Raw genomic sequence first — 14,152 nt, 5'->3', positions numbered from 1 at the left:
TTCTGAAAAGGAACTTAATATTTTACAAAAGCTTTTAGACTTAATTGAATTATTTCCTCAGATAAATGATAAAAATCTTGACATCATTGATCAGTATAATGAGCTAAAAGGATTATACAAAAAATTTTGTTTTAATTTAAAAATTACAAATTTAGACAAAAGGATTCTCAATTTTTCAAAATGGAACAATTAAGATTGAAATTAGAAGAAGTTATGATTTATTTAAAACCATATTTACCTATTGCTAATAGCCATGTAGTTAATTTTATTACTCATAACTTCTGGGATACAATTATACCTAGTGACATACGAGAAGAATTCAATTTAAAAGGTACAGAGTTGGTGTTTTCAAATTTTTGGTCGGAAAATCAAATTCCTGATTCTCTCACACGTTTTGTTACTTCTGCAAAATGTAATTATCTCAATTCTTATCCAAGTAGTTGTTATATGAAATTAGATGATGCATATAATGTACTCCAATCTTGGGGTTATAAACCTATAGATAAATCTCTTAATTTAAAAGAATTTATGGGTGCTAAGAAAATGCATGAAGTAGTAGTTATGGCAAAATTAGTAGCAGATTTTTCTAAGTATGCTGGTACGGAAATTATAGTTGATATTGGCGGTGGAAAAGGATATTTAAGTTCTCTTTTAGCTTTAGCTTACAATTTCAATGTGCTTGGTATTGATTCACAATCAATCAATTCTGAAGGTGCTAGAAATCGAACACTAAAATTTGAGGTTATTATTTAACATATACTAGGTGATGACTTTTATTAATATAATGCTCTGTTTTTTTCAGAAATATTGGCAAACTATTAAAAAAAAATCAAACAACTTTCCCGAAGAAAAAATAACGCTTCCTATAGTAAAAGAAAAATTGGATACCTATGAAGAATATTATGAAAAATACAGCAGAAAATCGGCTGTGCTGGATAGTACTTATAAACAAATTACAGAATATGTTACTGAAAATACCAACATTGCACATTTAGCTCAAACTGAGTTTAAAGTAAATAACAAAGAAGAATTTACTTTAGTTGGACTACATACTTGTGGTTCGTTAGGTACTACATGTTTAAAGTTATTTACTGAACCTAAAAATAATCTAAAACTATTGGTCAATGTTGGTTGTTGTTATCATTTAATTGAGGAAGAATTCACCAATGATCCATTTTGGGGTGATATTGAAATTGCATTAAATAAAAATGAATCTTATGGTTTTCCTGTGAGTAATTATCTGAGAGAAAAAAAATTTAAACTTGGACGTGATGCTAGAATGTGTGCATCTCAATCACCAGATAAATTTTTTAACTCTGGAGATGTAAGTAAGTAAATTATGGCTGTGATTACAGATTATTAATTAATTAATCTTCATAGATAATCAATGCAACAAAACCACTATTCTACAGAGCCTTATTACAAGTTTATTTGGTACAAGAACTTGGGCATGAAAATATTAGTAGATGTCATGTTGGACGATTAGCACATAAATGTTTGACATTTAATGAATATGTGCATAAAGCTGTTAAACGATTGCAATTAAATATTAAGGTACAATCAGCTATATACGTCATTCTGAATTATAAATATCAAAGTAAAAATTATTTATTAAAAGTTTTTTTTTTTTAAGGTTGATGATGAAAAAATAAATGCGTTTTATAGTAAATATCTGATTGAATATGAACGGTTAAAAGTATTTTTTCTTTTAAAACAAGCATTAGCTCAAGTTATTGAAGGACTTATAATAATGGATAGATTACTCTACCTTTATGAACAGGTAAAGAATAAATTTTAGTGTTTTAAATTTCTATTAGACTATTGGTTTTTGTTTTGTTTTTTTTTTTTTTTATCACAGCCATCTTAAATTTATTTTTATTCTTAATATATAATCATATATCATCATATGATAACACACTTAAAATTATAATACATGGATTTTTGAAAAATCCTTAAATTATGGGCATGTTTTATTTTTTATTAAAATACAATTTTATTTTATTTACTTCATTAAAAATTTTGAAAAAAAATAATAATAATAATAATTGAGGACTCACTGTTTGAAAATCAAAGTATGACATCATTCCTATTTATTTATCTTTTAATTAATATTTTTCATTTCATATTAGTCCTATATTAAAGAAATACATTTTAATGAATTAATGAATCTATTATTGTTTCAAACTTTGGTATACAAAAATGAATGCTGTATTTATAAACTAAAAACTTAAAATTGTTGTACCTTAAAGGACCAAGATTAAAATTATGTTAATTAATATTTAAATACCACATTTATACAATCATTCATTAAAGTTTTAAGTTATATATGTTACCAGAAATATCAACAATTTAAAAAATGATAATAATGCCTTATAATAAAAGGAAATGATTTCTGTAGTTTACACATCACTTTCGTACTCAAAAGCATTGGCGATTATCATGTTACAGGTCATGGGAGACCAGCTTTACAATGTAACTGTTAGAATGATAACTAACAAGTGACAGTGACATTCTTAAAACCATGATCGTCACCCCTCTCCCCCCCCTCAAGTTTGGCGACAACTATTAATATCCGCATTCTAAAAGAATCAGGTGGTAAAATATTGATTAAATGATTGAGTGTAAAATGTCACGGCTATCACATATGTATCATATTTGCAATTCTAAATATCACGGAAGTTTGCAATGTGAAAACAAAAAAATGAATAACTGTTTTGAAAATATAAAAATGCTTAATTACGCAAATCAAATTCATAAAAAAAATGTTTAATAAACTGCTTGATTGTTTATTTGTTAGGATAATAGCAGAGAAATTAATAATCATGATTGATAAAAGTAATATTTAAATTAGACAGATTAAATTTTAATTTTAAAACAAAAAAAAATGTTATGTGTTAGGAAAAATATGGCATCTTTGTCAGATATTGCTAGGATAACATAAACTACGCAATAATATAATTTCATTTTTTTATAAGGAATTATCATTTTGTTGGAACTGTTGTCATTTCCTGATTGTCAACATTTCTGGTAACATATACTTCTAAAATTAAATTTAAGAATATGTTACGCAATTTGTCAATCTCCAAATTTCTTTATATGTACTCATTGTACATATCATTGATTTTTGTGTTTTTATCAAACCTTTAATGAAAATTATTATAAAACTTTAAATAATGTCAATCAATCTTTTTGTTAAATTTTGTTCTATAAGTTATAACTAAGAATTTGTCAAAATGTTCACCATATTTATACCAATATTATAGAAACTAAAATCTAAAATTTTTAAATACTAATGAGTCTTTAAATGTATATATATATAATAATTTAAGAAATGTGATCATGCATATATATTGTAAATTTTATATTAACCTTAAAATTAATAACCACAAATTTTTGTTTCAGGGAATCAACGAAGCTTTTGTTGCCAAACTTTTTGATCCACTGTTGTCTCCTAGAAATCATGCTATTATTGCACTAAAAAAAAATTAAACTTGAATAAAAAAAACTTTATATTTTACATTGATGCTTATTTTTTTATAGACATCTCAATAACACATATTCAGTATCTTACCTATTTAATAAATCTAATAAATGATTGTTGGTAGCAAGGATGGAAGCCAGAATAATTTTTAGAAAATTATCGTTATTTTTATTGATTATTTATGAATTAATATCAAATGCAATTATATGATTTTAATATTGATTAATGGCTGCATTAAAACTGTTTCATGAATCATGAGTATAATTTGAAACCTAATGTAAATCCTACTACTGTTTACAAGATTATTGCTCTTTTTAATTTTTACTGTAGAAAATATGTTCCAAATTTCAACTTTAATATCTTTGCTGAAAGTTAATCTATTTGATACTTTAGGGAGAATGCGTAACTCTTGAATGTGTTAAATTTGAATTCAGTGATATAAGAAAATAAGAAAATTATTCTAAGCGAAGATGGTCTATTTATTTCTATTAGCCTATGCCAGGGATAGTAAATCCATGACATACAAAAAGATATTGAGAGCACGCAGAAAATTAAAATAATTTTATTCCATAAAAATTGACAGCAGACATACCAGAAATCGACCAACTGATAAATGCATTGCTGCACGTCCTTTATTAAAAGTTACTAATTCTACACCAGATATTAACGAATTGGGATTTAGTATTCAACAAAAGAAGTCACATTAAAAAAATAAATAATTTACTAACAACTTTATATTATTATATTGTGTACGTACCTAAACGGCTGAGCTATTCTTTTATGTTAATACATTAACTATACAATAAAATTACAATAATATTTTTCATGGTACGCCCAAAAAAAAAAGAAAAAATGTTTGGCATGTAATGTTCAAAAAAATGTGCCACTCCTGGTCTATGCCTTATAAATAAACTTAAGTTAATTTCATGATATATTTTTTGATTTTGATATCAAATGTGTCATATTTTACTATTAACACTACTGAAGGTTGGTATAATTTTTTCAAAAACCTAGCTTGTATTTATTATATAATTGTTACTCACTTTTAAATCAATACCACCTTACCGTAGAACAATGTAATTATATTCATGTTATAAATACTCAACAGTTTTAAGTACTTTCAATTAAAAATTAATACAATTTTTGAATTATAAAAAAATAACTAACACGGTAATTATTCGTCCAAATAACTGATAAATCCAAATTGGAATTTTAAATGTTTATGGAAAAAAAATAATATTTATATTAAATTTTAAATTTTTAGTGACAATATTATACATATACTCATATTATCATATTATATTATCTACCTATTTATATTTTATAAGATAATTTATTTTCAATTTTTATCCATAAAAACTAATTATTTTATACATTTTCAATAACAAAATAAATTGCAAATTTTCATGATGTTGACTAATTATGCTAAAATGAATTTTTTAAATATTTTTTTATGCATAATAGATTTAAGAATAATTTGTCTGGGATCTTGAATAAGTTTATAAGAGGACATATTATTGTTGTATCCATCTGACCGTCTTAAGATGTATAGCATAGCAAAATTACATTCTCAGATATCGTTTAGCTGTTAGTTTAAAAATAAGAGTAAATTGATCTATCATGAAACTTGATGTTAAGAACATTATCTAAGTTTGCAAGTGGGTATTTTACAATAATTTAGTTTTTAAATTAATTTTAATGGCATATTTAATTTACGTTGGATTATATTATGTAATAAACTTATTAAAAAATTAAAGTATTGTAAGACCCTATTACATATAATGTAATAATAGTAATAGCTATGATACCTAAAAAAATATTTGAACAGTAAACATTATAAATATTGAATATAATATAAATTGTATTTAATCGTAACAACGGTATAACTCAAGTTAAAATGTATAATCAATTTACAATTTCAAAATACTCATAACTCGCTTTTAAATTAAAATAAAATAATTGACTAGATAATAATCTTACATTTGAATTTTATTAGAGTTCAATTCACTCTAAATTCTAAGCTAACAGAGCTATGGAACTAAACGTGTTCTAATGAGCTTAAAATGTTGCCATGTTGGATATCGCATCCTCTTAAGCATAATTATTGGCCCAGACTTTCACAGCATTAAAAAAAAATCTTAAAAATATGAAGTACAATACTCTATACATTTTATTTAGCATTGTATAGGTACCTATATTATTGCTTAATCTAAAAAATTTTTTAGCTGTTTACGGCCATTTTCAATCTTGAATAATGTAATATCTGTAAATGTCATATTTATAATAGGTAGCATTTGAGAAATATTAAAATTCTATATCCACGATTTTTTTAAAACATTAAAAGTTAATTCTTAATTTTTTTTCGTAGCTCAAAGATTATAAAATTTTCAATTTTTACCAGAAGAGAAATCTAGGAGTTTAATTACTTTTTAATAAAATGATATTCAAAATTCAACCAATAAAAGTTTCTAACATTTTAATAGACCTTAGGAAACCATTTCCGCCAAGGAGTCAACTATTTTTATTTTTTATTTATTCCCCGTTGTTACATGCTGATCAAAAATAAACTTTTTAGACCAAATATACTTATATCCTAAGATTGCGTAGTTGTATTCTCAATGCAGACAATAACACGTCTTGTTGATCTTCTGATACCTGCAAAATTCCCAGAATGTTAAAAATATATAATTATAAGAATTATAATTATTTTCTTCTATTTTTGTATTAGAATACATAAAACATAGGTACTTATTGAGTATTAAATATTTACTAGTTATACCGTATCCGCTCAGAACCGATTTTTGCATGAAATAATTTATATTATTGAATTCAGGTATTAAATGATAATTTAAATTTTTGAAATAAACTTTCCTAATTGGAAATAAGTTGATATCAAAAAAAAAAAAAACTTAAGAATTTTGTTATATTTTTCTATAGTTAAATTTAACAAAATAGGTATAGTCCAGACTTGTAAAGATAAAGAATACTATTGGTTTTTAAAGTAGGTTTCTAACTAACTTAAATATTATTGATACATAGTATAGGCTTATGATCATTTTTATTTTATTTATTTAATACATTTTTATTAAAATTTAGAAACATGTTTCAAAAATTCAGCATTAAGGTTAGAATTACTCATATTAAAACTTTGAGTGGATAATTAATCTTTATTTATGAAATTACTTCACTGGATTTTAACACTGTAAAATCTTAAAAGCACACTTTCAACAGACAGACTCATTGTACACATTTACAAACTACTCAACTACTAACTACTGTCCAGTGTCCACTACATATTACACAAGTCATTAAATAGCTAATAACTTAATACGCTATATAGTAGAACAATATATATATATTATTCCCGTAATCCTACATAACCATGAAGATTGAGCATTGTATCTGTTATTATCAACAGTTATACCTATGAATAATACAAAACGAAATATTGTTATTGAACATATATTTTTAGAAACCTTCTGCCTTCGGCTAACATAGAAACACAGAATATTAAATAAAACTATTATTCAATTATTGTAATTGGTACTTGGCAGTAATATTTTTCCAACCAAATATTTAGAATAAAAATTAATTAATTTAAAAAAAAATCAAAGTGTTCAATACAAATAAGTATTTAATACAAAAAAATATTTAAAATTCCACTCAAAATACTTTATGCTGAAAGTATTTAAAAAGTTATTCAATACTTAAAAAAGTATTAAAATTCTTTTACTCAAATACTTTATAGGACTGAAGTATACCTTGTAATTTGTACCTACCTTTCTTTTTTCTATCAAAGTATTAATATTTTTTTGTGGGGATATAAATAAATTTTAGCATTGCAGTAGACTCATTGTTGTAAAATTATTTGCCACACCACTGCTTACAGTTATGTCTAATGATCAGTGTTGATTTCCATTGACATTGTTACTAAACAGTTGTAATTGATCAGTCATCTAGTACAGGTAGGTACCTACTTCCTACTTATTTTAGTATAGCATTTACGTGTTTCTCCATTTCTATGTAGATATAGTGTAGCACATACTTATACAATACATTTTTATAACCAGGTAATTGTAATTAAAATTTTTATATAAATGTGCAAGTTAAATTATTTTTACTTTTATTAATATAATCAATTATTTTACATTATAGACATTTTGAAATAATTTTCTTTTTTTCAAATATGGACACTGAACAAAAAACATTAGATAATTTCATCAAGAACAGAAAACGGCTTATCAACGATCATGGCTTATGTAAAAAAAGACTGTTGAATAATACGGTCAGAATTGACAAACTTGGTATAAAATTATCATCTGATGGTTCTGTACTCCAAAGCATTAAAAAGCAAAAGGTTAGTTGAAAACAATATTTAAAGATATATTAAGTAAATTGGCTATTTATATCAAATTTTTTTCTGCTATTAAATGTTTAAAACTGAATATTTTTTATCCAATACCTGCATAATAAAAATCACTCATGTGTAACAAAATATCTAAGAAAACATATTTCTTACCTTTCCATATAAATAAAATTTAAACTAAGTATCAAATTTTAAGTAATTATAATAGAACACACTGTAAACATTTAATCATTATATGAGTTATTAGTTGTAACTTTATAATACTTAAATCATTCATGGTTAGATAGGTAGTTATTTAAAATGTTTTATTTCTAAATTTGATTCATGCAAAGTCATCTATGATATCTTCATGATCTAATGATGACGTTACCTATGTCACATTCTAATGTTAACATTGACAGTGAATTTTTTTTTTAATGAACAATTGTTCATTCTTTAAGGAAAATAAATTCTTTCTTAGAATTTGATGAGACTGAGTAAAAGTCATTCATTTTCTGATTATAAATTACCTTTAGTAGTAAGATTGGTTGAGTGGTATAATTTTCTTTTCATTTACATATATTGTTATTTAGTGGAAACAAAAAATTAAGTACCAACCTAGTTTACTTAAAAATTAATTATTTTCTAAGGCTTTTTCGTAGACACAACATACTTAATTTGCATTCATCATTATTTCAGAGTCTAAGTTTAGTTTAAATTTAAATTTGCGTAATTTAGTAAGAAAATCAAAGAGCTTACCTACAGAATATTTCATACACTTTTCAACAACTTATTTATTAATTAGACAGGGATGTATAGATACTTATAGGGCCATATACGAATTTACGATATACGTGAATAAATAGTGTACTGCAAATAAGTATTAATGTATATCCTAAATCCTAATATATTATAACTTATTAAGCTTTAAGTAAAAAACAATACATATTTAAATTGTAAAATTAAATTAAATACTTTATTTTTCCTATAAAAAAAGAAAAACAATACTTTAGTAAAAAAAGGCAGTCAGGTGTCCTCTAATTCCGTCATTAAAAATGTACATGTCTTAAATTAAAATTTTACTACTTGTATGATACAAATATTTTAGTGACTCGTTTATTACTAAATATAAGCCTCGACAAGACATGTTTATAACAAATGAAAAGTTTTATTATTTTGTGAAACATAAAACAATGTGAGTAAAGTGCTAAAGTAGAACTTCAATTATCCAAACTAATTGGGATGGCACATAGTTCAGAAACTTGTAAGTTTAGATATAGAGAATTTGTTTAATACTATATAATATAAAAATGCATATTATATTTATATTTATAATTTATTATTATTATTTAGAATATTTAATTCTTAAAAATATTAATTTATCATACATAAATACATGATTACTTATACAAGCGCTATAATACTTAATGACATTAGGATAACAGTATTCACATAAAAAAATATAACAATTGATATTTGTTAGGATATTAGAGGGTTCATAAAATCAAGGCTCTTCTGTACACTGTATGTTTAAGTCTTATTTGTACAACAAAAAATTATTTATAACGTATGGGAAGATAACAGAAACATTAAATAGATGGATATTATTTCATAAATATTTTTTTATTATTATTTTTAGGTTGAAAATGATGTAAAAATTAAACATACAATGCATATTTCTAATGCAGCTACTAATAATATTTTAGGCGAAAAAGAAAAAAAAAATGATATTAACCAAGAGAGAGCTATAACTCCTGAACAATCGCCATCTACTAAGGCCCAATTAAGACAAGTATGTATATTACTACGCATTTCTGTCAATATATAAATGTTTTAAAATGAATTTATTATAAATTAAAATTATCAATATTTTATTACATAATGCATTAATTTCACCTAAAATTAATGTTAGATACAGTTATAAATAAGGAAAGCATCTAAATAAATATGTACACTATATATGATAATTATAATTTGTTGAAAGCGTAATTTAGTAAATAATTAAAGTCTTTAACAACAAAAAATGCTAACAGTACATATTTTTTTTTAATTAAGTATAACGAATAGAACGCAAAGTTATTATTGTTTACAAAAGTGTATGGCGGAAAAAGAAATTGTATACAAGATAAGTGCCAAAACAATAATCTCTGCTAAATATTATTATATTTCTTGTTTGTAATCATATTGTTATTTAACATTTCTTAACCTGTATTTAATTATTATTTACAATTATACAATGTTTGGACATTATGTTACATTTTCTACAATGATAATCAAAATTTGGCCCTGCTAATTAGACTGTGCCAACGTAAATACCTCTCAATAAATTTTTATTTTATATTGTTATATCTATTACAAATATATAGGTACATTTATTTTCTAAAGGTCAAAAGTTTTAAGAATTTTATTTCCTAAAGAAGCCATAATATGTTGTTTTTCAATGAAAAAATGTTTATAAATTCTATCACAAACAAGTAATATATTATTTTTTGAAATTGCTTTAGATTGAGTTGGCTGGTTTTAGTCTTTTTTTGACATTTTAACATTGATATAGTATATAAGTAATAAGTATTCAGTATTAGTGAGAGTTTATAGGATGAAACATATTGATTTTTTTTAAACCAAGATAGAATAAAGGAGATAATAACAACACTGAGTACCTAAGTATGGGTTAATATTAATTTGATATTTGATTACCATTATATTTAATGTCTATTTATCTTAAGAAATTAAGTTTGGAAAAGGAAAGTGGACAGTTTTTATATAATGAATTTTTTCTTATTTTATTAAAGTAAGTCTACAAAATATAAAATTTTTTATAATGAGTAGGTTTGATATGTTATAAAAGTAATAGCTAACAATGTACCTAAAATTAAGGAGGTTACCCAATGGTAACACCCCACAAACAAATAAAAGTAACCAAATAATATAATTTAAAAATTATAAGTAATTAATATGTTGTTTTATTACACTTAAAAATTTTGAAAATTTTATAAATATTTTGATGATATTATTTAATTATTTGTGCATATAAAAAGTACGGTACCGCGAAAAAATAACCACGGAAAAATAACCCCGGAAATTTAGACCCCGAAAAAAAACCCCCGAAAAAATAACCACGCGAAAAAATAACGACGGAAAAAATAACCCCATAATATAAGTTAATATAAGTTTTCAAATTAATCTCAAATCTAAATGTATAACATACCTATTACCTACGTACAATATTGTTATGTTCCCACAAATAATATTAATTTTGGATTTAATGATAAATTATTGTATACCTACGATAAAAACGATTAAAAGCACGGTCTGTCTGTCATATCGATCAGATATACCTACAATAGCTAGGTACAGTGACATATTATAACGGATAAGGAAGGTACTACTAACACTTAACAGTACTAACTTTATCTTAAATTTAATGTAATGTGGTAATTCGGTAATTTAAAACCAAATTATTATATTATATAAATTGACAAATTGATAAATTGTATTGTATTCCACGTTTATAATGAGAATTTTTTATTTATATATTCTTGACATTGTTTTACAAATTTATACTTTATTACTTACAAATCATTTTTATTATAGGGTTATTTTTTCCGTGGTTATTTTTTCGCGTGGTTATTTTTTCGGGGTTATTTTTTCCGGGGATATTTTTTCCGGGGTTATTTATTAGGCAAATCAAAAAGTACTTTGGTTTGTTAGTTATTTGATTAACTATAGTAAATATTATTTAACTTTTTAGATTTTGGATTTGGGTGAATTTCATAAAATTATTTGTTGTAAGCGAAACATTACAAAACTTCAAGAAAAGCTTAACTTAGTAAGACAATGTCATAAAGATCTTAAATCTACTAAGTCTAAAGTTGAAACAACTAAATATAATTGTTTATCTTTGTCTGAATCAGATGATTTCAAGATAAGCACAATTCTACTAAAATATTCTCAATTAAAACCTACATCATTATTTCCTAATCCTAGAAGAGTAATGATGGACCTTCAACCAAAAATGACTAAAATATTACAAAATAACGTTAAATCTGTTATGACTGTTTCACCATTTAAACAGTATCCTGCATTGGCCGCAGAGTCTAAACCATTACCTTTACCATTGAAATTTCGAATTTTGAATACATTTTTTAAAGTTATGGAAACCGTGTTATCTGTGACATTTTCAAGAAAAGAAAAAATAACATTTTATAAACTCAAACAAAATATTCAGCATATAACTAGAAAGTAATAAACATTGTTCAACTATATGAACCTAACTTAGCTGGACTGATATCCTACATTCTAATGTCTTATAAATCAATAAAGGTATATAATAATCTTTTGTTAGAAAATATAATATGCAATTTGTCATGATATTATTTATTTTAAATTCTAAAATTAACTCTCTAGGTTTATATTCAAAAAAAAAATTTTTTTTGTAACTATACTTTTATAACAACGTCAAATATATTGGTTTATGGGATCAGTCCAGTTATTTTAAAATATTGTCAGTAAGTACTAAGTAACTAATAATTAATTTAATATTATTTTCAAGGAATTTTACTGAATTACATTTGGCTCAAATTAAAACCATTGTTCCTGACTTCTTCCAGTTTTCCTTAGTGAAATCAACAACAGATAAATTTAGTATTGATTTAATAATAGCTCCAATTTATGGTAGTTACTAAAGTAGTTAATTATTTATTATGTATACCTTATGAATATTGAACAACTTTTATATTGATTAGGTTTAGCACACGAAAATAACATTGACGTATTACAACTGAAAATTCAGAGAAAAAATATATTTTTTAATGCGTTAATAGACATTATGAAAGTTCACCATGCAGTAAGTAAAATATTAAATTAATATGGTAATAGTTTAATTTAATAAAACTGTTTTTCATTTTTAAAGGAATATTTGAATAAATTAAATCCTCCTATCTTACTTGATAAAGATAAAATTATCAGATGGCATCCTGAGTTTGATGTTGAATCTGTGCCAAACATTAATCCATCACCATTGCCCAAGATTGAAATTGACAAATCAAAAATACCAACTGCAAAAGATATGTTGGGTAATAAAAAAAATAAATATTGTGTACCTCTTTTTATTGAATTCAACTATTTTTTTAGACAAAATGCATGCATTGTTTATTTACAATCATTGTTTAAATAATCAAACCCCTACTGCAAAAATGAATGAAAACCATAACAATTTAATTGAAATAAAATTACCTACAGATGATGAAAAAAAAACTTTAAAGAGGCCACTTATTGGTGTTCCTAAACTAATTTTAATTAAGGTAAAGTGATTTTTTTTTTTATCTACATTAAATATGTCAAAGTATTTATGTTTAGATCCAATCCAAAAAAATTGAAAAACAAAGTGGATTAATGATGAAATCAGTTAGTCAATTAAATAAAGATAAAATGATGATCAGATTACCAGACATTGCTCGGAAAATGCGTACTTACTTTGTACAACTTCAAAGAAATGTTATGCCACTGGAAAAAGTTATTGATCAATTAAAGCAAAGTTATCCTGAAGCTATGACAGATTGTAATTAAATTTTATTTATTTATTAATATTTTATATAGTTATTCATTTTTATTCCAGATAATTGGGAAGCTCACTTAATTCTTCTTCAAGAACAAGTACCCCATTGGGTTGTATCAAAAATAATAGATGGAACTAAGTACATCCGAGTTGATAAAATAATTAATTTTGAAGAGTGTGTTATTAAAAAACTAAAAAATAATATTGAATTATGAGTTATATTATAATTTATTTATTGGATTTAATATATTATAATTAATATATTTTAATTAATATTTATCTACAATTAACCTTAGATTTAATTTTATAATATATATTTTTAATCATTCTATTTTTGTTAAATATAACATTTTTATTTTTTGTTGAAACATATTTAAGATTCCAGTAAAAATAAGTTTATATAAGATCAATTTTACTATGTCTACTTAATTTATTATATTAATATATAATTTTAAGTTTCCAAACAATTTTTGTTTTTTTTTTTTTTAATTTTTATTTTATGTCATATATTTTTCTCATTTAAGATACCTATTTTGTCTTATAAAAAAAATTTAAAAAATTTAAGTTTTGAGTTTTTGACTGTTACATTAAAAGAACCCAAGATCAGAAAGTTATAAGTTAACAATTAACTAATAATAAATTATATCATAAATGTATAACTATATATAACTCGATACCGACGTATGTACCGGTGTACCGTCAATTGCGCGTGATAATTTCAGCGCACGTTAATTGGGCGTGGAAATTATAGCGCATGACAATTAAGCGC

The 14,152-nt window shown here is 23.9% G+C and overlaps 2 protein-coding genes across 3 annotated transcripts; both read left to right on the top strand.

Moving 5' to 3' along the window:
- Positions 1 to 33: 33 nt before the first annotated feature.
- On the top strand, positions 34 to 3,517 carry LOC107171993 (putative methyltransferase-like protein 25). 2 transcript variants are annotated; one of them, XM_089219979.1, is made up of 5 exons: positions 34 to 741; positions 803 to 1,324; positions 1,381 to 1,554; positions 1,634 to 1,780; positions 3,403 to 3,517. In XM_089219979.1, the coding sequence occupies exons 1-5, from the start codon at positions 181 to 183 to the stop codon at positions 3,487 to 3,489; spliced, it is 1,491 nt and encodes a 496-aa protein (XP_089076105.1). In that variant the 5' UTR covers positions 34 to 180; the 3' UTR covers positions 3,490 to 3,517. The 2 variants fall into 2 exon arrangements, with proteins under 2 accessions (XP_089076105.1, XP_089076106.1); XM_089219980.1 differs by lacking the exon at positions 3,403 to 3,517 and adding an exon at positions 2,449 to 2,910.
- A 4,133-nt stretch (positions 3,518 to 7,650) lies between these two features.
- On the top strand, positions 7,651 to 13,598 carry LOC107161809 (DNA replication factor Cdt1-like). The gene is made up of 9 exons (XM_089218436.1): positions 7,651 to 7,838; positions 9,466 to 9,618; positions 11,578 to 12,068; positions 12,379 to 12,500; positions 12,572 to 12,672; positions 12,739 to 12,901; positions 12,960 to 13,129; positions 13,185 to 13,386; positions 13,444 to 13,598. The coding sequence occupies exons 1-9, from the start codon at positions 7,668 to 7,670 to the stop codon at positions 13,596 to 13,598; spliced, it is 1,728 nt and encodes a 575-aa protein (XP_089074562.1). The 5' UTR covers positions 7,651 to 7,667.
- The last annotated feature ends 554 nt before the right edge of the window (positions 13,599 to 14,152 follow it).

The sequence above is a fragment of the Diuraphis noxia genome, unplaced genomic scaffold (assembly GCF_037042655.1).
Source record: "Diuraphis noxia isolate RWA-SAM2 unplaced genomic scaffold, SU_Dnox_SAM2 contig0002, whole genome shotgun sequence".
Taxonomy (NCBI): domain Eukaryota; kingdom Metazoa; phylum Arthropoda; class Insecta; order Hemiptera; family Aphididae; genus Diuraphis; species Diuraphis noxia.
The sequence above is the reverse complement of the archived record's forward strand: the minus strand, read 5'-3'. Positions and strand labels throughout refer to the sequence as shown.

Bases quoted from the DNA above. Each gene is read 5' to 3' on its own strand.
- LOC107171993 (XM_089219979.1), top strand. From the start codon at position 181: ATGGAACAATTAAGATTGAAATTAGAAGAAGTTATGATTTATTTAAAA. The intron at 1,325-1,380 runs GTAAGTAAGTAA...TAATCTTCATAG, and splicing joins AATTTTTTAACTCTGGAGAT to ATAATCAATGCAACAAAACC. The intron at 1,781-3,402 runs GTAAAGAATAAA...TTTTTGTTTCAG, and splicing joins TACTCTACCTTTATGAACAG to GGAATCAACGAAGCTTTTGT.
- LOC107161809 (XM_089218436.1), top strand. From the start codon at position 7,668: ATGGACACTGAACAAAAAACATTAGATAATTTCATCAAGAACAGAAAA. The intron at 9,619-11,577 runs GTATGTATATTA...TTAACTTTTTAG, and splicing joins CTAAGGCCCAATTAAGACAA to ATTTTGGATTTGGGTGAATT. The intron at 12,673-12,738 runs GTAAGTAAAATA...TCATTTTTAAAG, and splicing joins TTATGAAAGTTCACCATGCA to GAATATTTGAATAAATTAAA.